Source organism: Rattus norvegicus, chromosome 3, assembly GCF_036323735.1.
Source record: "Rattus norvegicus strain BN/NHsdMcwi chromosome 3, GRCr8, whole genome shotgun sequence".
NCBI lineage: Eukaryota > Metazoa > Chordata > Mammalia > Rodentia > Muridae > Rattus > Rattus norvegicus.
Genome location: NC_086021.1, coordinates 27,803,287 through 27,823,597, shown reverse-complemented (window position 1 = coordinate 27,823,597; position 20,311 = coordinate 27,803,287). Strand labels below are relative to the sequence as shown.

At 47.3% G+C, this 20,311-nt stretch overlaps 1 protein-coding gene across 11 annotated transcripts in view; it reads left to right on the top strand.

The window, feature by feature from the left end:
• Cacna1b (calcium voltage-gated channel subunit alpha1 B) overlaps positions 1 to 20,311 on the top strand; it is a 165,160-nt gene that overhangs the window by 120,695 nt on the left and 24,154 nt on the right. For 9 of the 11 annotated variants that reach the window (XR_010064570.1, XM_063283169.1, XM_063283167.1 and 6 more), the window contains 5 exons: positions 8,707 to 8,823; positions 9,185 to 9,250; positions 10,391 to 10,482; positions 12,235 to 12,379; positions 14,857 to 14,984. Coding sequence is in view for 10 of the 11 variants with exons in the window: in XM_063283169.1 (XP_063139239.1) it covers positions 8,707 to 8,823; positions 9,185 to 9,250; positions 10,391 to 10,482; positions 12,235 to 12,379; positions 14,857 to 14,984 (548 nt within the window). In the remaining variant the exon portion in view is untranslated. Of the gene's footprint in view, positions 1 to 5,009; positions 5,016 to 8,706; positions 8,824 to 9,184; positions 9,251 to 10,390; positions 10,483 to 12,234; positions 12,380 to 14,856; positions 14,985 to 20,311 lie in introns of all 11 variants that reach the window. The other 2 variants (NM_147141.3, NM_001195199.2) reach the window with 1 other exon arrangement.

Below are 20,311 nucleotides of genomic sequence, written 5' to 3'. Positions count from 1 at the left end.
CTATGGATTCTGGTCAGTTTGATGTTGACCCTGTCAGAAAAAAAACAAAAAAACAACACAAGGTCATGAGGCTGAGACCCAAAGGTTGACCTTTGGCCTTCACATGAATATGTAAATATACACACACATGAACCCATACACACATGAACACTCAGACACATGAGACCCTGTGCAATGTGGTTACCCCTGGACACAAGACTGAGCTATTAAACATTTCATCAGAGACTGGAGAGAGACTCTTCCCTGAGGGACTATTAACAGTTAACTGTTACTGGGAAAGGTGCCGTTTTCTTTAGTGGTATAGCCATTGCAAAGTATCTCATGTTCTACTAACCTCTTACGTATGGCTATCTAAGCGCCCTTAACCAAATTCAGCAGCTCATACACGTGAAAGGAAGGGAGACCCTAAGGGAAAGGGAGGAGAGAAAGAAAGGGGGTAAAAATGACTGAAGTTCATTATACATCTGTATTAAATTATCAAAGAATAAATAATAAAAAAGAAGGGAAAACTGTCTTTTAGAAAAAATATCTATTCATGCCTCAAGATATTTTCATGCAGGAGTCCCATGCTAAGAGAAATGCATTTGAACGCATTAGAAGGGCCGTGGATACTCATGGACACTCTGAAAAATCTGTTGCCAGCCTCTGTAACTTTAGAGCTACATTAAGTCACATCATTTGATGGCCTCTTAAGTGCAAATCTACCCTGGGGGGTGTGGGGAGAAAGAGAAAGGCCTGTTCTGAGCCAGAGGGAGATCCTATGCAAACCTAATACAATGGGGAAACCTGGGAAGAAGACACTTTAGGTTTAGAAAAAAAGACAATGCTTATGGTGTTTCTTTCCAGCCCCAGCTTCAGTTGTAGTCCCTTCAGTGGCTGTAATGGCTGCCCAGGAACATGTAACCTGCAGTATTCCTAATGTTTAGAATAGTGCTTAACCCTTGGACAATGAGTAAACAACTGGGATGACCAGGAGTGATGTTATCTATGGACAGATCCTAGAATAACCTAATTGGGTGTTTAGAAAAGTTACTCAATGTACAGCTACTCCATAGTAACGTGTGTCAGTCACATTTCATGACAAGGACAATCATCTTGACCATGACTGTTATAAAACATAATCTTTATACTTAAGACCACTAAGCTATAGTGAAAGGTAATACAGACCACTTCCATAAATGGAGCTATCTATAGTGCTAATTGGTATCACAGTTACTGATTTTCCCCACACTAAGAACAAGTTTAGTCAAAACACAATAAAATATCGGTGCTTTTTCTTTTTTTGCGTCAAAACATTTCTCACTGCTTTTAAATCTACAAGAAAGTGCAGAGACCCTTGAAGATAGAGATGGTTAGGAAGATGAGCAGGTGTGGCCAGGTAGATCTGTCCCTATCAGTACTGAGGATTGATGTAAAACAGATAGTTAAGGTCATGTGGGTTAAATAGATCAGGATTAGTGTGGTAATCAATGGAAGCATAGAAGCATGCTGGGATGTGGCTGACTGATCCATGGGGACACCTGGGACACTTCAGATGCAGATGTGGTAGATGGTCAGAGTCAGTGTCCCTCATCCCCCTCTCCTTTACCTTCTCCCCTCCCTCTCCTCCTTCCTCCCTCCATTCCCCTTCTTTTCCTTCCCCCACTCTCTCTCCCTTCCCTCCCCTCCTTCCTTCCTTCCTCCCTCCCTCTTCCCCTCTTCCTCCCCCACACTCTTTCCCTCTCCCCCTCTCTCCCTCCCTCCTTCTTAAATAGCACTAAAACTTTACTGTTCATAAAATAAGTTCAGAAACTTATACCTAAGATCCTGGGATTGAATTATTTGTTAAAGCAAAATGTAGACCAACTAGCCATATTTGGATGGAGGTCCTTCAGGTTCGACTTCTGCTCACCACTCTGTACAGGGGCTAGGAGGCGATGGTGCTATTACCATGAGCAGGGAGTATGTAGCCTTGGTCAAAATATAACTTGGGCTTCTATCTGGAGTAAGCAGTTTTGTACAGGGATACAATATAATCTGGACATTAAGACATGCATCGAGCTGCTTTGTTGGGAATGAGGCACAGTAGCTATCTCCAGTGGGCTTTCCCAGAAACAGAGCCTAAGGCCAGAGTTTGGTTCAAAGTTTTCACTTGGAAGTTAAACTTGGGAATCCTAATTGGGAGTAACAAGTGCCAGAGAACAGAGAGTCCAGCAACAAAAAGTATTTACTCAAGAAGTTACCCCATAGGGAGTTCCAAGAGGGAACCATGCCTGACAAGGAAGTTGAGGGAATCTTTATCAATTTCTGACAGTTACTAGTGAAAGGTTCCTAGGGGGTTGGCCAGGGGATATCCAACTTCTGGAAGATCCTAGGACACCCCCTCAACTCCCCAGGAAAGAAGTGAATCCTGTATTGGGTTCTGGCCCTGAGATGCTGAGGTCTCTGGGACATGTATACTGCACAACTTTCTGCTGGGAGTCAGACTTTGGAATTGTGGGGTGAACTATGGGTGAGAATTTATCGAATTTTAACTATAATTTGAAGACAAAGCAGTAGGTGAACCAGCTGTGGCCACAAAAGATGAGGCAGAGTGACATGAGTTGTGTGGTCTAAGGACTTGGGAGATGGATTACTATGAGTAGAACTAGGAAAGACATACAGTTGATGTAGTTGTCAATGTGCGTATCTGAAATTTCCTGATATGCTTCCCTGAGGCTATTGGGCAAATAGACCTGGAGTTCAGTGAAGAAAACCAGGCTGGTTGCATGAGCTTTGTGGTAGTGAGTTTTTAAAAGATATTAGATATTTATTTATTAGATATGGAGGGATGAATGGGGTCAATGAAGGTTGAGAGGCTAAATACTGAGGCATTCCAACCATAGGGACCAAGGAAATGAGCAGGAGCCAGCTGAGGAGGCTACAGAAGTGGGTCATAGAAGGTTCTAAGAAACAAGGATATTCTGTGAGGAAGAAAAATACAACAAAATGGACAGTTTATGACTTAGAAACGATAAATGGCCAATTGGCATAGGAGAAGATAGTCAACTGATTTGTAATCAGAGAAGTACACACTGAAGACATTGAGCTGCTGTTTTATCCCAACTGGCCTGTCAACCACTGGACAGTCTACTGCTCAGGATTGATAGGGCATAGGCCATCGAAAACTCACAGTTGTCAACTGTATAACCTATACAGAAAACTTTACATAGGGCATAGGCCATCGAAAACTCACAGTTGTCAACTGTGTAACCTATACAGAAAACTTTACATAGGCTACAAAGTTGGTAACACACACAGCTTCAGCTTAGCTCTTCATCTGGATGCTAACACAGAGATAATGCCATCATTGGTGGAATGTGTCAACTGTTGGGGTGTATTAATCCTGAGAAGACAGTGGTGTAAGTGACACCCACATCAGTGTGGATGCTACTCATTGTTAGAGCCATGTTTGAATAGTTCAGACCACATTGAAAAGGTCAAGAGGAGGCAAGCACATGATGAATGCATCTTAAGAGTTTATGGTAAAAGGGGTTGGGGATTTAGCTCAGTGGTAGAGCGCTTGCCTAGCAAGCACAAGGCCCTGGGTTCGGTCCTCAGCTCCAGAAAAAAAAGAGTTTATGGTAAAACTGGAAGGACAATCAATTATTGGTTTGAATTAAAGATTGCTACCACATCTAGATATCAGCAAGAGAAGCAGGAAGAATTGAAAAGCGATGTTGATGGTTTTTAGGCTCAATGGTGAATACATGGGAATTTCTTTTTCTTTTTCTTCAGATTAATATACTTGTTTGTATATATGGTACATTTCATGGTTTTACAGTGCTAATGATGCAATTATTGTAAGAAGAAAAACTGAACCTGGCACTTAATAGAAAAGCAAAATGTTCTGTCTTCTCAGTTCTGGTCTTAGAGAATCTGAAGGCAGAGCATATCACCCTGAAGTGTTAGTCCCAGTGTGGTTTCTGAGGAGAAAACTTGCTGCTTTTCTGTTCTCTGTGTACTGCTTCCCTGGAAACAGGATTCTTTCTTTACCAGATAAAGTGATCCAAGCATCAGACTCCTGATTGTAAGGAAAGTGTTAGGGGGTTCCACCCCTTTCCTAGAGAGAGATCTGGACTGTTGATTCTGAAAATACCTAAAAAGAGGGGTGTAGGCAAGGCCCAGAAACTGGACATCACTGCGGTGTAGAGCTTTGCTCCAGGTAGAGGCCTATGGTGCAGAAGCAAAACTAGCCAGCCGTTCTGCGCCTGCACTGCTGCATGGTTAGCTGTGGCAGCCACTGATGGTGTATGTTCTGAAGCGTCACAAGACTTGGTGCCCAGCAGGGCTGCTGGGAGACTGGGAGTGTTGTGATTGGGGGCCAACGTTATGAAAACCCAGCTGCATTTCGACTACTCGCTCTTGGAGTTCAGGCTGTGCCTGGAGGAGAAGGAAGAAAGGAGTGCCATCGTGTTGTTGACCAGCATTCTCTGTGTGTGTGTTTCATTTTATACATTTTCTTTGCAAATGCCCCCTTTTTCCTTAGGCAAACATTTGAGTGTCAGTTTCCTTCCCCAACTTAAAAACCAGCAGATATTGCAGGGTGCCTGGGAGACGGCTCTGAGTGTTCGTAAAACTGACATTGATTTCTTTGCCTGGAAATAAAAATAATAACAGTAAGTGTCTGTGACTCATCTTTGGATTTGCATTACAAACAAAAATGCAAATGGATCCCATTGTCTGCATAACCTATAGATTTTTAAAAACATGCTTTGAATGGATACACTTTCAGAAAATTCTGTGGTTTAACAAAAGCCTGCGTTTTTATTCAGAGCTTGAGTTTCTGCTTCTGTTGGTGACTCATCTTCTCTTTCGTTTTTTGTCTTTTTGTTCTTGGTTTACCTTAACCTACCTGCTGACTCACGCCATCCAACCAACATACACTGCGAAAACCCATGTCTCCGTCTGTATGTTGTTCACCTGCTGCTCAAACCACCCCAATTTGTAAATAATATGCAAATACCCATCCATGAAAACATCACATATAGGAAACGGTTGGTTTCACAACTTTAAAGTTCTTATGTATCTTTTCTCTGCTTGTTCTGCTCTTCTCCTCCTGTTTTGGGGTTTGTGCCCACTGCCCTCAGGGGCATGAGCAAGATTTCCCTGTGCTTAGTCACCTCTGGCCTCATGTACTTTTTAAAGCGGCAAGGGTTTCTCAAGACCTCTAAGATGCTCTTTCGATCTGTTGGAAGAGAGAAAGTGGGGTTTCGGAAGGCGGGGTAGTTGGCAGTACTTAGGGCAGTTTTTTCTGCTGGAACTCACTCAAATTTGAGTTTTTATAGAATATATTTGGTCCTCAACCCTGTCAATCCATGGTTTCTGTTGCACACTTACCTGTCTTGTGCTGTGCTCCCATCTTGCCAACACAAAGAGAACATTGAGCCTTGCCAAGGTGGCCTCTGGTGAAGACCCCATGCATTAGCCCTGGTTTCTACTGCTGTGATAAAACAAAGTGAACGAGGCAACTTACAGAAGGAAAAACTTATTTGGGACATAGCATTGCAAAGTGATGGGAGTTTATCACCATAAGATCAGAGAGTATGACAGCAAGCTGGAGGACCAACAGGCAGGCAAGGCGGGTGGCGGGCGGGCAGCGGGCAGGCAGGGAGGGTTGGGCTGGAGCAATAGCTGAGAGCTCACATTTCAAACCATAAGAGGAAGGCAAAGAGATGTATTCCCTTTGAAACCTCAACGTTCACCCCTAGTGACATACTTATCCTCCCCAAACAGCCCTGACTAGTGGCTGTTCAAGTATTCCAACATCCAGGACTTAGAGGGGACATCTTCAAACCACCACACCCCAGTAGCAACTGTCCTTTATAGACAGGACCTCAAAGGGTGTCAGAGCCGAGGCAATGAGGTTTAGGGGGGTTGGAGACAAGGAGTCCTTGATTCAATGCAGTTCGTGTAGGGTCTGGACCCCCATGCATGTCCATTTCCGTAGCATAGATCTGCTAGCGTGCTCTGCTCAGGCTCAGCTTGGCTTCTGACGAGGCTATGGAAGTTTATCCACACAGGCAGATACTCAATTGTTACAGAGGCTGAATGCTTCATGTAGGGTTTCGTAACTGGAATCATACAAGCTTGAGTTTGGAGGACACACCACGGTCCTGCAGAAACACCTACAGCATGTTTTCTTTTTAGCCTCCCGCCAGGCCACACAGTTTCACCTCCTTGTCCTTTATCTTCCTCTTCATAGCACAAGTGACTGCCTAATGTCTGTCTCCTCCCTCCCTCTTCCCCCCTCAAAATCCGTCCCCTTTAGAATGAAGGAAAGAGAAAGGCTGGTTTGGAGCTACGGAATTTTATCCTCTGGTATGGTGCTTGACCAACAGGTGGCCATAGGTCTGGACTTTACGCTCTGGTGACATTGAGGAACAAGTTCTCTGTGTCTTATAACTAACTAGAGGCCATAGTGGTTGGATTGCAGGCCTTAGTCAGCCCAGCCATCCTTGTTGGGAGTGTCTGACAATGCTTAGTGTACTTGCAGTCCCTGCTCCTCCCAATTATCCTGATACCCTCTGCTTACTCTAGGTGTGGGTGAGGAAGCTGAGAAAAAAGTGTTAGGGACTAGTGTCCCCTCAGGCCAGTGATCCTCACAATGAGACTACCTATGGCTTAGTGAAGTGGAAACAAGGACAGTCCTGCCAGTGGGGTCACTTCCTGTGCAGCAGAAATCATGGGTCCTGGGAGAACAGGACATGTGTGCTCACCACCAGTGAGATGACCAGGCCAGAGGTGAAGGTACAGGGTGCACGACTGTTGGCTTGTAGTCTGTTGCTGTCCCGCATGTGCTCAGCATGGCGGCGCCTAACCCATTGCTCTGTGCTTGGGGCATCACCATCTAGTCTCTAGGGTTGCCTATCCATTGCTGCCTTGTCCTGTCCGGAGCACTACAGAGCTCCCAAGAGAAAAGTCTTGGAGAGGGGTGTGAGCCTTTGTTAACAATGTAGAGATACTGTGGTTCAGCCTTGAGTTCACAAGTCCAGCTCATCTAGATGTTTCCAGGGTCTTAGCACCATCCCTGCTGTCTTCTGCCCTCCCTTTACTGTAGGCAAGCCTTTGTTTCCTCCATATCTTCAGGCCGTCTTCTCTGTGACAGGCACCGGCTGCTTAGTACGGACTGCTTTAGGTTGGGCATACATTGTGTTATTATAATCTGTGACCCTCAAAACAATCGGAACAGATAGTTTCAAAGTAAAATCCCAAAGAGAAGCAGTCTCCCTGTCTTCTCATCATGTTCAAGGGCTCTTAGTATTAGTGGACAGTAGTTCTTGGCCACCATGTCTACTAGTGAGACTCCGGCCTCATTTCAGTTTAGGATCTGCCAGGCTGGGTCATCTTTCAGGGTCGTACCTGAGATGATATTTGTCCCCTTGTATCCATACACCCTTCTACCTATTGTTTTGAGGGCTACAACATCCTGCCCAGGGCTACCTGATTTAGGGTGTCTACCCCTACTACTTGCAAAGACAGTACAGAAATGCTGTTATTCCGGTTGAGGATCACAAATAACTGTCCCCAAGATTGGGAGCGATAGACAAGGCAGCTGTGTCCATTGGAAGTAAGCATGAAACCCAACCCCTGCTGAATGTATGCTCTGCCAAGATGGGCAGCCCTGGAGTGTCTTCTCAGACTTGCCGTGCCTCTGTCTGCATGTACTGACCGGCTCTACTGTTTCATTCAACACATCTGTTCTCTTTGTCACTGAATCTTTTTTTTTTTTTTTTGGTTCTTTTTTTCGGAGCTGGGGACTGAACCCAGGGCCTTGCGCTTCCTAGGCAAGCGCTTTACCACTGAGCTAAATCCCCAACCCCTTTGTCACTGAATCTTGACAACACAAATGTGTATGAGCCCGAGCTGCTCGTATATTGAGAAATGCCAAAGGCAGGATGTTGCTTTCAGGAGATAGTACAGGCCCTGATGTCTAAGAAAATACCTAGCTCCACAGTTGCCCATCACAGCGCATGGATACCTCCCCAGATCCACAACCCGGAAGTAATTGCCAGTAATTCAAAGTGCCCAGGGTCAGGTGATCTTTGGAGTCTGGGATTTAACGTTTTTATTTTTATTTTTTTTATTTTTGTGTGCTTGGTTTTGAACCCCTGATTGAAGGAGCGATGCCAAATGTCCTGGGTTCTCTAGAGCAGAGGCTTCTATGTCATGAATAGCAGTGACCATACATGTCCCTTTATGGGAATGCTTGCACATACCTGGACAAGTCCCAGAGAAACCAGCCAGTGTCTCAGTCAGGCAAGGCCTTTGCTGATTGAGCTCAGAAAGGAAGATTGACTGGAGAGTACCTGGTCAGTTGGGCAGTGTTCTAGAAGAGGCCACCAGTATTGGAGACTCCTAGGTGATCTCCTAGCACTACCTAACAGAAGGGAGGGACTTTGGAAGCTTTTCTTTATGTCCGTTACAGTTGGAAAGTGGCCCTAGCGTGAAGGGACTTTTCTCTGACTTGCTTCATGGGAAGTGACTTATAGTGGGATACTTCTCTTTTGGAAGGTGCCTGGCAGCCAGATGCTGCTTAGACTAAAGCAATGACTTTATTTTTATTTCTCTTAATACATTTCTTCTGGATCACAGGGACTTGGGGAGAGGTTGTAGGATAAAAGCAGCCTGTGTGTATTTTTTTGAGAGAGATTCAAAAGATTTGAAAATAGCGCTTCTTCTTTGCAGAACAACTTCATCAACTTGAGCTTCCTTCGCCTCTTCCGGGCAGCACGGCTGATCAAGCTGCTTCGCCAGGGCTACACCATCCGCATCTTGTTATGGACCTTTGTCCAGTCCTTTAAGGTAAAGCAGGGCCCCCATGGGGCCTGGACAGCTCCCTGTGGGCTTTCTTGTCCTTTACCGAGCTTCCTCTCTTTCACCCAAAGTGAACCTTCCTCTGGAAGGCTGAGTCAGGGCAGATCATGGGTGCCTCTTCGGCATCTGTTTATCCTGCTGCAGTTTTCTAAAGACATTGTGAATGAGTAGCAGGTTATCTTGCTAATGCCCATATAACTCTGAGCTAGGCTTGTACTTGAGTCACAGATAGACAAGGCCACTTGCTGGCTGCTGGCAGGACTCAGTGGTCAGTGGGTGGAGTTGGGCCAGGTTGAGGTGTGTGTTGCCTCAGGGATGCCCTGGAGCTGATGTGCTCGTGTGTCTCCAGGCGCTGCCCTACGTGTGCCTCCTCATTGCCATGCTGTTCTTCATCTACGCCATCATCGGCATGCAGGTGGGTGCCACCTGTCCAGACTGGATTGGACACAGGTCTCCTGTGGCAGGGTGAAGGGTACGGGTCACTGTCATTAAGTGATCATGATACCATGAGGTTATCTTTAACAGTGACGCAGGCGTGGTATAAATGCTGGGTGGACTAACCCGAGGAAGCTGCTTGATGGCAGCACAGCAGGCGCTCAGCACCCTTCCACCCAGTCCCATTTCTCAGGGAGGCTGCCTTTTAGTATTTTTGAAAGAGGTCCAGCAGGGCTTAGGATGCTGAGGCACGTGCTTATTAGATTGGCATTTGACTGACAGCTGTTGTGTTGCCTGGCAGCCAACATCCTTTTCAGGCCAGATGTTCCTGACAGAATTCTTCCCCGTGTTTAAGCAGAATCCCACAGATCCCTGAGCTTGACAACAACTTAGCTTTTCTTTTCTTTTGTCAGAGAACACTATGCTAATTCCTTGGGGGAAAGAACATTTAAAAGATGTAAATCAGCAGCTTAGCTACAAATCTTGGCCACTTCTCACAGTGTAGACTGGAGTGGGATAGCAGGTGCCAAAGTCTTGACTTTAGCTGAGTTCTCAAACTCATTTCAGATTTTGAGATCTGGTGCCACTTAAAATGAACGTGCATGTTTTATGTTGCTTTTGTCTGTGGATATTCAGTAGCATGTGTTTCCCTGATCTTTGTAGAAGTAAGATAGTTTATAGACTTTCAGTTACAGTCTTAGTATTAAAGTCGACATGGCTCTTGACACATTTGCATTTCTCAGCCTGAAAACAACCTGTCAGATTGCCCAAAAGCTTATTGTGGTGTTTGCCCCAGAGATTTTAAAGAACACCTTCTGAGCTGTTACCAATCTACTTACAGTTTTGCATTAGCAAGTGACCTGAACACCACTTTTTTATTCAAAGCAGAGCCCAAGCCCCATTTGTCCTGCTTGCTCACACTTGCATCCCTGGGTAGCCTCAGAGCCCCAGCTACACACACTGAAGCGTGGGACACAAGTGTGTTCCACTGAAAGGTGGTGCTGTGAACCAAACTATCCCTTCTGCCATCCAGTGTTGTATGCATGCGTTCTCTCACCTAGTCTACTGGTCACGGCCTCCGACATTCAGCACGCGTACTCTGTTATTTTCTCCATTTCAGGTTTTTGGAAACATTGCCCTTGATGATGGCACCAGCATCAACCGACACAACAACTTCCGGACATTTCTGCAAGCCTTAATGCTGTTGTTCAGGTGTGCTGGTCTGTGGCCTAAAGAGCACGTATACTCTTCACTTGTGACAGCGGGGTGGTTCCATGCATAGAGCACTTCCCTTCCAGCACCAGAACTATGCAGACTCTGTCAAGTAGGCCTTTGCGGTTGCTTGCTTTTATGTCTCCTTCCCAAAGGGCTCTTGTCTACTTTGGCTTCCAGATAGACAGAAAAGACGTATGTGGAGGAAAGAATCCAGTGGCCCCTGTGCCAATGCAGCCTCTGCCACATTGTTTCTGCTCCCCAGGGAGAGCCAAAAGGGGTCTAGAGGTGGCACAGTCTAGGAGAATGGAGGCTCTTGGCAAGGTCTCATTTGACATGCCGGTATCATACTGTCTACCCAGTCACCATATTGGTCACCTATAGCAGTGGATGAAGGAGAAGCCGGGTCCAGAGAGGGAGTTTTCAACTAATCAGAGGGCACAGGAACCCAACTTACTCAAGCAGTCACATGAACAGGCCCATCCCTCACTGCTCTCACTGGGACTATAGTGCCCCGGATTCCTGGCGCCTTCAGAAAAGCAGTGGATGACATTCAGGGTCTAGAGCAAGAGGTCCATAGTTGTAAGCTATAGGGCTGTGGCCATCCACTGTTGTGGTCCAAGAGTGAGCATAGGATAGGGAGAGGTGTGATGTACTTATCTGCCTTTGTAGAATCTTCTGTCTGGCCATCCCTGGCTACAGACAGAGCAAGTGTGCTCTTTGTAGGGAGATAGTGAGGTGTGCTGAACTCAGACCCTGCCTTGGGACTCCTTCCTGAGATTCCACTATATCTATTCCTGTGTGCAAACGTGTCACACCGTCCTGTGGCATCCCCTCCTCGGGCTTGCGGCAGTTTCATAGAGAGGAGTGAACAGCAGCCCAGTTCTCTGAGTGGCTTGGAGAGAATCTTCAGTCTTTCACACTCCAAAGTCCTATTTCTCTAGGGCCTCAGCAGATAGACTCATGACATTTTTTATCATGTATCGATATTCTGCTTCGTGCCACACAGATCTGAAGCAAACCTGTGAAGTCAGCTTCAGTTTGAGGCCTTTGTTCTCAAAGATTTCTTTTCCTCCTGAGCTTTCTGTCATGAGGCATACTTCTTCGGCCATACTGGCTCTGGTGGGGCAGCATGCCAGGAACCTCACCCCTGCTGACCTCAGTGGGCAGTGGCTGCTGTTCCTATCCAGGACCAACTTCACAGACTTACATAGACTTTCTATCATCTTTGCTGGCCACATGTCTATAAACAAAAGTCCCCAAGAATCCACAGGTGGCTGCTGCGGGCGGTTTTGAGATGCCATGGCCAATGTGAAAGTAGACTGAGGGGAGAGGGCGTGATGCACGGGTGGAAAAGAATTCTCAGGGTATAGGAAAGAGGTGAGTTTGGGCTTCTGCAATGACTGAGAAGAATCATGGCGAAGGGGAGGGACGAACAAAGGCCACCTTCACTCTGGGCCTGCTGAGGTGCTACAAACAGTGTGGGATCAATCCGTCAGCACTTTCCAGCATAGCAAGTGGCAGATAGACTGACTCCAGAGCAAAGGCTTTACTTCTGGACACGAAGAGGATGAGGAAGCTCCCAGTGCTGTAGATCATGCCCATGACTCACTTAGCAGCCAGCCTAGAAATCTCCTGGAATCCGGGTTCTGCAGAAACCCAGAGGGGGATCCCTCTACCCAGCTCTCCCAACGGCTCTGCTAGCCAGGCACTGGGCTCCCCTTTGTGTGCTTACAGCTCTGTCCTTTCCAGGAGTGCCACTGGGGAGGCCTGGCACGAAATCATGCTGTCTTGCCTGGGCAACCGGGCCTGCGACCCACATGCCAACGCCAGCGAATGCGGGAGCGACTTTGCCTATTTTTATTTTGTCTCCTTCATCTTCCTCTGTTCCTTTCTGGTAAGTCCCTGTTTTGCCCATGTCTGCCAGTCTCAGGCCATCTTCTGTTGGTTCCCGATTTTGATCCACATTTATGCCAGTCCCATGCTTAAAGTCTTTGTCCACTGTCTAGGGCAGTTCAGCGAAGTTGTGTGTCTGGGGTGATGAGTGGGTAACATTAGGATTCAGTAGAAAAGGTTGGTGGGCTGGGTCTTAGGCATGTGGAATCCTGAGAGGCTTGGAGCAGGAGCAGGAAGGGACAGAGCTTCAGAGTAAGCAGGAGGGCTGTTGGGAGAGACAGTGGCTCAAAGGTTTCGAGAATTGGGAAGGACTAATCTACAACTTCAAGGTAGAGCTAATTGAAGAAGAGAAAAGAAAGCCGCACTCTGGAATTTTCTAAGCAATAAGTGCAGGTCCCTCTGATGGACATATGAAGCTCTGCAGGTATGAGTTGGAAGGGACTAGAAGCATTGGAAAGATCCTGGAGCTGAGATGCGAGTCCTCCTTGTGCTGATGTGTCTGTCTATGTATCTGGACTGTCTTCTGTGCCCTTGACACAGTCCAGCAACTGAAGTGTGTGGCATAAGCTGCATGAGTTATATGAGTACTGGTTAGAAGTGCAAAGCCCTCAGGCTGGGTAAAGAGCCTGCCACTCAAGCAGGAAGGAAGGCCTGAGTATCCCGGCACCTATGTGAAAGCTGGGTAACCACACTGCTGAGCGAGCAAAGCATAGAGCTGATTGGACCCCTGAGGTTCCGTGCCCGGTCATTGTAGCAGAACCAACGAGCTCCGAGTTCAGTGAGAGACCCTGTTTTTAAACAATGACGAGGAGAAGTAAAGAAAGACATGGTGTGAACTTCTAGCCTATATGTGTACACACCGTGTCCCGTACCCACATGACAGAACAAGACCAAGTATACATAATGTACACATACACAAGGAGAAGAGGGCACACTGGACTCCCGCCTCAAAACTTACCACATCTCTGGGGAAAGTATCTGAGTCTGGGGGATTTTCCCCTTAAAAATAAAAGATTTACTGGTTTTTACTTATGCATATGCATGTCTTTCTGTGTGTATACGTGTGCTCCAAAATGCCAAAGAGGGCATTGACTCCATGCCTATGGGGCTAGAGGCATAGGCACTTGTGAGCCACCTACATGGACACTGTGAACCTAACTCTGAAAGGGCTGCAGCTTCTCTTCACCGTTGAGTCATTTCTCGGACTCCCTCCTCTTGATGTGTGTATGTTTATGTATGTGTTTCTATGGGCGTGTGCGTGTGTATGTGTGGGATATCATATCTAGCATATGGAAGCTAGAGGTTTATGTCACGTGTCTTCCTCAATGTTCTCTAGCTTACATTTTTGGAACAGGGTCTCCTGCTGAACCTAGAGTTCATCGGTTTGGCTGGGCCGCATGGTCCGTGGGCTTCACTACTGTGAGGATTGCAGATTTGTCTCTGTGCATGGCTTTTACATGGGTACTGGGAACCCAAATTCTCAGCTCCTCATGTTTCCTCAATGGGCGTGTTGCCAGTGGAATCACCGTTTTAGTGAGCTATCAGATCACCCTGTAAATGTGAAACTTTGAGGAATAAGTGAAAGTTGCTGACGTCCATGAAAAGAAATAAAAGAGAACTTAATTAAATAGAAAAAGACATCACGTGTCCATGAGTCGGAACCAGTATTATCACAATGACAGTACTACTGCAAGTGATATATAGAATAGATACGGCAAATAAAATCCCAGCAGGTTTTAAGGATGGGCAGAAATAGGGACGTGGATCTTCAAGTCCACGCTTGGTTGGCAGGAAACAGCCAAAACAATCTTGAAAGATGAAGAATTCACCATCCCCAATCAAAACTGTTCTGGGGGTAGCAGAATGCTCCACAAACATGGGACACAAAATCACAAGCACTGTCTGATTCTCAGCATAATTCCAGCACTCAGGAGATATAGAACCAGAAACTCAAGGTTATCTTCTGTTAGATAGCAAGTTCTAGGCCATCTTAGACCTCAAAGGAAACAATAGCAACCAAAAAAAAAAAATAGTGTTGTTGACATAAGGTTTATAAGCCAGCCAAAGAAAGTTAAGAACCTAGGAATAGTCTAAACCACTATAGTCAATTGTTTTTATATCTGTTTATTGCTTCAATATGTAAAACAGATTTATTGAGTGCACTGCAGGGGCTGGGGCTGGGGCTGGGAAGGAGGAAGGTGCTGTTTACAGTCCAGACTGTTCTCTTCTGACAAGGGTGCTTGTGGGGAGAGCTTCTGTGTCTTAGTCTTTGCAGGAGTTAAAGTTGGGGTTTGTGGGATTAAGAATCACTGGGACTGAGAAGACACTAGACACTGGAAAGCCCCAGCCGGTCTGTCCTTATCATATAAGGGTGACCTCTCCTGTCCAGCCAGCTCCTCCTGAACACTGCAGGCAGGGATTGAGAGCAGGCGCGGAGGGCACACGCAGTGTGTGTCAGCTCTTCCTCTCGTCCTGCAGATGCTGAACCTCTTTGTTGCTGTGATCATGGACAATTTCGAATACCTCACGCGGGATTCTTCCATCCTAGGGCCGCACCACCTCGATGAATTCATTCGCGTCTGGGCTGAATACGACCCAGCTGCGTGGTGAGTGAGCTCCAGTGCTCTCTGCTCCTCAGGGTTGGCTGCCATTGCCTGTGGTTCTCCAGACAGGGCCAGGGTGATCTTAGACAGTTCCATGTGCATGTCCCTAGGTGTTGGGCTGAGGTCTAGTGACTTACCCAGTTCTGTGTGTGGTAGCACTGGTCCCCTTGCAGTAGCATGTTTCTTTTGATCCCGTGCCTTGGTGCAGCTGTGGGGCAGAGACACTAAGTATGGTCCTCAGGAGAGTGCCTATGCCTGGGGGTCAAGGAACATTTCCAGGGCTCTTTGCACAGAAGTGTCCTGCCTTCTCCCAAGGCTTGTCTTGTGATGGAACATGGAGGCCCAGTGGCGGAGGGTAGAGAGAGAGTGTAGGGACACATCTGTGTAATACTCAGAGGGTGTTGAGAGCAAATGATGTGTGTGTATGTGTTTGGGAGGGGTGTGGTTGCTGCTGTGGCTGTTGTTGTTTAAAGAATTGGGGACTGAACCCTGGGACATGTAAGTCAAAATACTTTAGCAACTGAGCTGTATCCCCCACTTGCCATAATGTGAGTCTTAAATTTTTTCTTGATGGATTTAGTTTTTCTTCTGCCATTTCTTTTGGGGCCAGGAGCCAGTGTGTATGTCTGTTGCCAGCCTTGTTTTATGTGGTGGGCACTGGGTGGAACTTTATTCAAACCAGGGGAATTGGGGAAATAGAAAACTGTTACCGGGCTGCATAAGTGAAGGGTGATTTGTTTCTAGATAGCAAGGACCTTCTGGATTGCTTTGGGTGAAAGTGAAAGTTGTTTGAAGCCATGTTCCAGAGAGAGCATTGCACAGTGATGTCATGGTCCATAGAGAACACTGCACAGTGATGTCATGGTCCAAAGGGAGCACTACACAGTGATGTCACAATCCGGAGAGAGCACTGCACAGTGATGTCACAGTCCGGAGAGAGCACTGCACAGTGATGTCACAGTCCGGAGAGAGCACTGCACAGTGATGTCACAGTCCATAGAGAGCACTGCACAGTGATGTCACAGTCCGGAGAGAGCACTGCACAGTGATGTCACAGTCCATAGAGAGCACTGCACAGTGATGTCACAGTCCGGAGAGAGCACTGCACAGTGATGTCACAGTCCGGAGAGAGCACTGCACAGTGATGTCACAGTCCATAGAGAGCACTGCACAGTGATGTCACAGTCCATAGAGAGCACTGCACAGTGATGTCACAGTCCATAGAGAGCACTGCACAGTGATGTCACAGTCCATAGAGAGCACTGCACAGTGATGTCACAGTCCATAGAGAGCACTGCACAGTGATGTCACAGTCCATAGAGAGCACTGCACAGTGATGTCACAGTCCATAGAGAGCACTGCACAGTGATGTCACAGTCCATAGAGAGCACTGCACAGTGATGTCACAGTCCATAGAGAGCACTGCACAGTGATGTCACAGTCCATAGAGAGCACTACACAGTGATATCACAGTCCATAGAGAGCACTGCACAGTGATGTCACAGTCCATAGAGAGCACTGCACAGTGATGTCACAGTCCATAGAGAGCACTGCACAGTGATATCACAGTCCATAGAGAGCACTGCACAGTGATGTCACAGTCCATAGAGAGCACTGCACAGTGATGTCACAGTCCATAGAGAGCACTACACAGTGATATCACAGTCCATAGAGAGCACTGCACAGTGATGTCACAGTCCATAGAGAGCACTGCACAGTGATGTCACGGTCCAAAGGGAGCACTACACAGTGATGTCACAGTCCATAGAGAGCACTGCACAGTGATGTCATGGTCCAAAGGGAGCACTACACAGTGATGTCACGGTCCATAGAGAGCACTGCACAGTGATGTCACGGTCCATAGGGAGCACTGCACAGTGATGTCACGGTCCATAGGGAGCACTGCACAGTGATGTCACGGTCCATAGGGAGCATTACACAGTGATATCACAGTCCATAGAGAGCACTGCACAGTGATGTCATGGTCCATAGGGAGCACTGCACAGTGATGTCATAGTCCATAGAGAACACTACACAGTGATGTCACGGTCCATAGGGAGCACTGCACAGTGATGTCACAGTCCATAGAGAGCACTGCACAGTGATGTCACAGTCAATCAATAATACTGCACGATGATGTCACACCAATCCCCTTTGCCAGAGACCACATTCAGGAAGGCAGGGGAGCAGGACATCGGGGCTCTCCATCCGTGTGCTTGTTCGTCCCTCTACCCACTTGGTCACCGAATTGATGCACTCATTGCGTCTGCTCCTACGCCCCACCATCTCCTCTCACCTACCTGCTCACTTGTGTATTGTGTTAGTTACCTTTTGATTCTGTGATTGGATCTCACAAAAGCAACTTCAGGCAAAGGCTTGCTTTGGCTTATGATTTAAGAGGAGATATAGTCTAACACGGAAGGAAGGCACATGGCAGGAGCAGGAGACCGTGGGTCACAATCATGGGAGATGAGTGCTGGTGTCCATCTCAGTTTACTTTTTATTCAGCCCGGGACCCTGACCTGTGGATGATGCCAAGTACATTTAGCGTGGCTCTTCCCATCTCAATCCAATGTAGCCGTTCCCTCACAGAGAGGGCGCTCAGAGGCCTGCCTTCTGGGTGCCTCTTGACCCCGTTCTGCTGACACCCACACATGCGCTCACCCAGGTATTTTCCATTTAATGGCTCATTCGCCCATTCATTTGTTCAGCCGCTCAAGTGGTATTTGCAGACGGCTCTTCCTTGTAAGGGGGCGTGCAGGAGGGGCAGAGGCTCAGAGCACTGACTGCTGTGGAAGATACAAGCCTCTCCTCTCACCTGCCACAGCTGTGAATGGGCAGTTGTCCTTGAAGGAGTGAGTGGTGGCGTCCTGTGCCTTAGGGATGGACAAGAAACTGCAGCTGTGTGCAGTTCCTCAGGCCCCCTTGTCTGCCTCTCCTAGGTGTGGTCAGCGTTTTGCTGTGGGATAGTTGGGAGAATGAAGTCAGGCTCCTGTGGTTAGACTGGGCATGCTAAGCTTTCTGGTAGACCCTGGGGGCTGAAGTCAGGACAGGCATGCTTAGGTCTCTGCTGGAGGACTAGAGGATGTGACCAGGCTGATGGCTAGAGTCCTCTGTCTCAAGCTCCTAAGCTTCTGCGTCCTTGACCTGATGCCCAGCACAAGATGCTCAGTAAACTCCGGGAAGGGGTAGTCAGGCTTTCTTCTGCTGGGTTAGATCCCCATTGCTTCTGTCCTTCAGCCTCTCCTCTGCGCCTAGAGACAGATAGATAGACTGCAGGTGTCTTCAGTTCCTCAGCTGCCCTTGTCTGCCCCTCACAGTGTGTTCTGAGGTTGTGCCTGGAGTTGTAGCCAGGGAAGTTTCACAGTATTGCATCAGGGTGCTGGGACAGAGGTCTTTTCCGTTGGGGCTGTTTGGACTGACGTCCTCTCTGAGTCTATTTCCCATTGCTGTGAGAAACCTCCCATTTTTACATAGTTCATAAGCAGCACTTATTGTTGTTGTGCATTACGCTTGACTACTTTGACTCTGTAGACGATTCTCTGTCTATATTCATATGTTTTCCCCACCATGCCCAAGACTCTTACTGAGCTGCTCAGGCTCAAGGATATTGCACTAGCTCTGTGGTTAGGTATGTCACCGAGGTAGGGTGCAGTGGGGAGACTGGACTTTGTCATATAAAGGGCAGGAGAGACTCCAGCGGCAAAATGACTCATTTGATCTTCAAGATTACCCTGGCTATGACCTCAACAGCCATTGCTATTTCTGGAATATTTTCCCAAGGTGCAAAGAACAGATGGTCTGTGGGACTCACTCACACTGAAGGCCAGCTGTGAAGGGCAGCATGGTGCTTGCCCTCATGAACTGCATACCCAGTTCCTGCCATCGACTGTAACGAAGAAGGGGTAACGGGCACAGTGGTGCTTAGCCTGAGGACAGACTTGGGAGCGTGCACAGTGAGAGTGTAGTCTGTCTTCTAACTTGAGAGCTAGAGAGCTAGGGGCCCTGGATGTCACCAGCAAGTTGAAGAGATGGCCTTGTGGTAGGGGTGACACCATGGCCAAACGGCATCCAGATCAAGCCGCCTAAAGACAGGTGAACCTCAAAGTGCTTTGAGACTGGTGCTGTTCCCTGCAGACCCCTCTAGGAGGTGGATGGCTTGACAGAGCACTCAAACAGGTCAAAGCTGGCAGAGCACCATGCTAAAGCTGGGTCCTGCATTTGAACAGGCTTACGGTCTGTCTTAATTTCCTATGTGACCATGTGATTTTCTCATCATTTGGGTAAAACTTTGAAACGACAAACTGTCAGACTTTCTAACATTTGTGTATGTGTCTGCACAAGCACAGATGTGTGTGAGCATATGCATGTGTGTATATGTGGATGAGCCTGTGTGTCCTCTGCATGTGCACACAAAGGCACATGCATATGTTTGTGTATCCATGTTAGTTTGTGTGTGTGTGTGTGTGTGTGATACACATCTGTGTATGGTAAGTATACATGTGTGTTGTGTGCATGTGTGAGTCATTCCATGTATTTGTGCATTCCTGTTAGGTGTTTATGTACCACCTGTACGTTGTGTGAACGTGTACATGCTGTGGGATACTAGAAAGGCATGGAGCTTCTGGGAGCTGGAGCTGCTCTTTCCCCGGCCTCCCTTTTGTTGCTTCAAAACACTGTGTTGAAGCATGGGGACCGAAAGTGAAAGCCATGCTTACCGGTCGTCCATCTGCTGAGGAAACACTTCCTGAGCATCTGCTCTGTCCTGGGCCTGGGGCCCCAAAGGTGAAAGTGTAAATAGGGCTGTGAGATAGGACAGTTAGATGTTCACAGCTTGGGGCCAGGGCACCTTTGAGGAGGGAAGGATCACGTGCACCTAAGCTGTGTGAAAGGAGGCAAGATGAACGGAGTGTCAGGCAACTCTGAGGCAGGTACAGAGAGAGGGAGAACTGGGAAGATCGTTGAGGCTTGAGTGAAAATGTTAAAGCTGGGAGAGATTGAGAGACCTTGAAACTGAAGTTAAACAGGTAATTTTGCTTTTGTTTTACTTGGGAAAATATTCCCAAACAGGGTTAACGTGTATCATGTCCACGCATTTCCACTAGTGTTAAAGAATGGACTTGATGAGTAGTTGGCCCCTTGGAATTGTCCCTAGGATCCAACAAGATTAGCAAGTATGTGAGGCCCAAGTAGAATATCCTCTTTTCTGGAAGCAAACTGAGCACGACTTAAAGCTGATGAGCAGCATAGGAGAAAGAAGGGTCTGCTGTGCCAAAGGGTATCATCCCCGTGAGGAGGGCTTCTCTAGCTAGGCCAGCAAACTCCCAGGG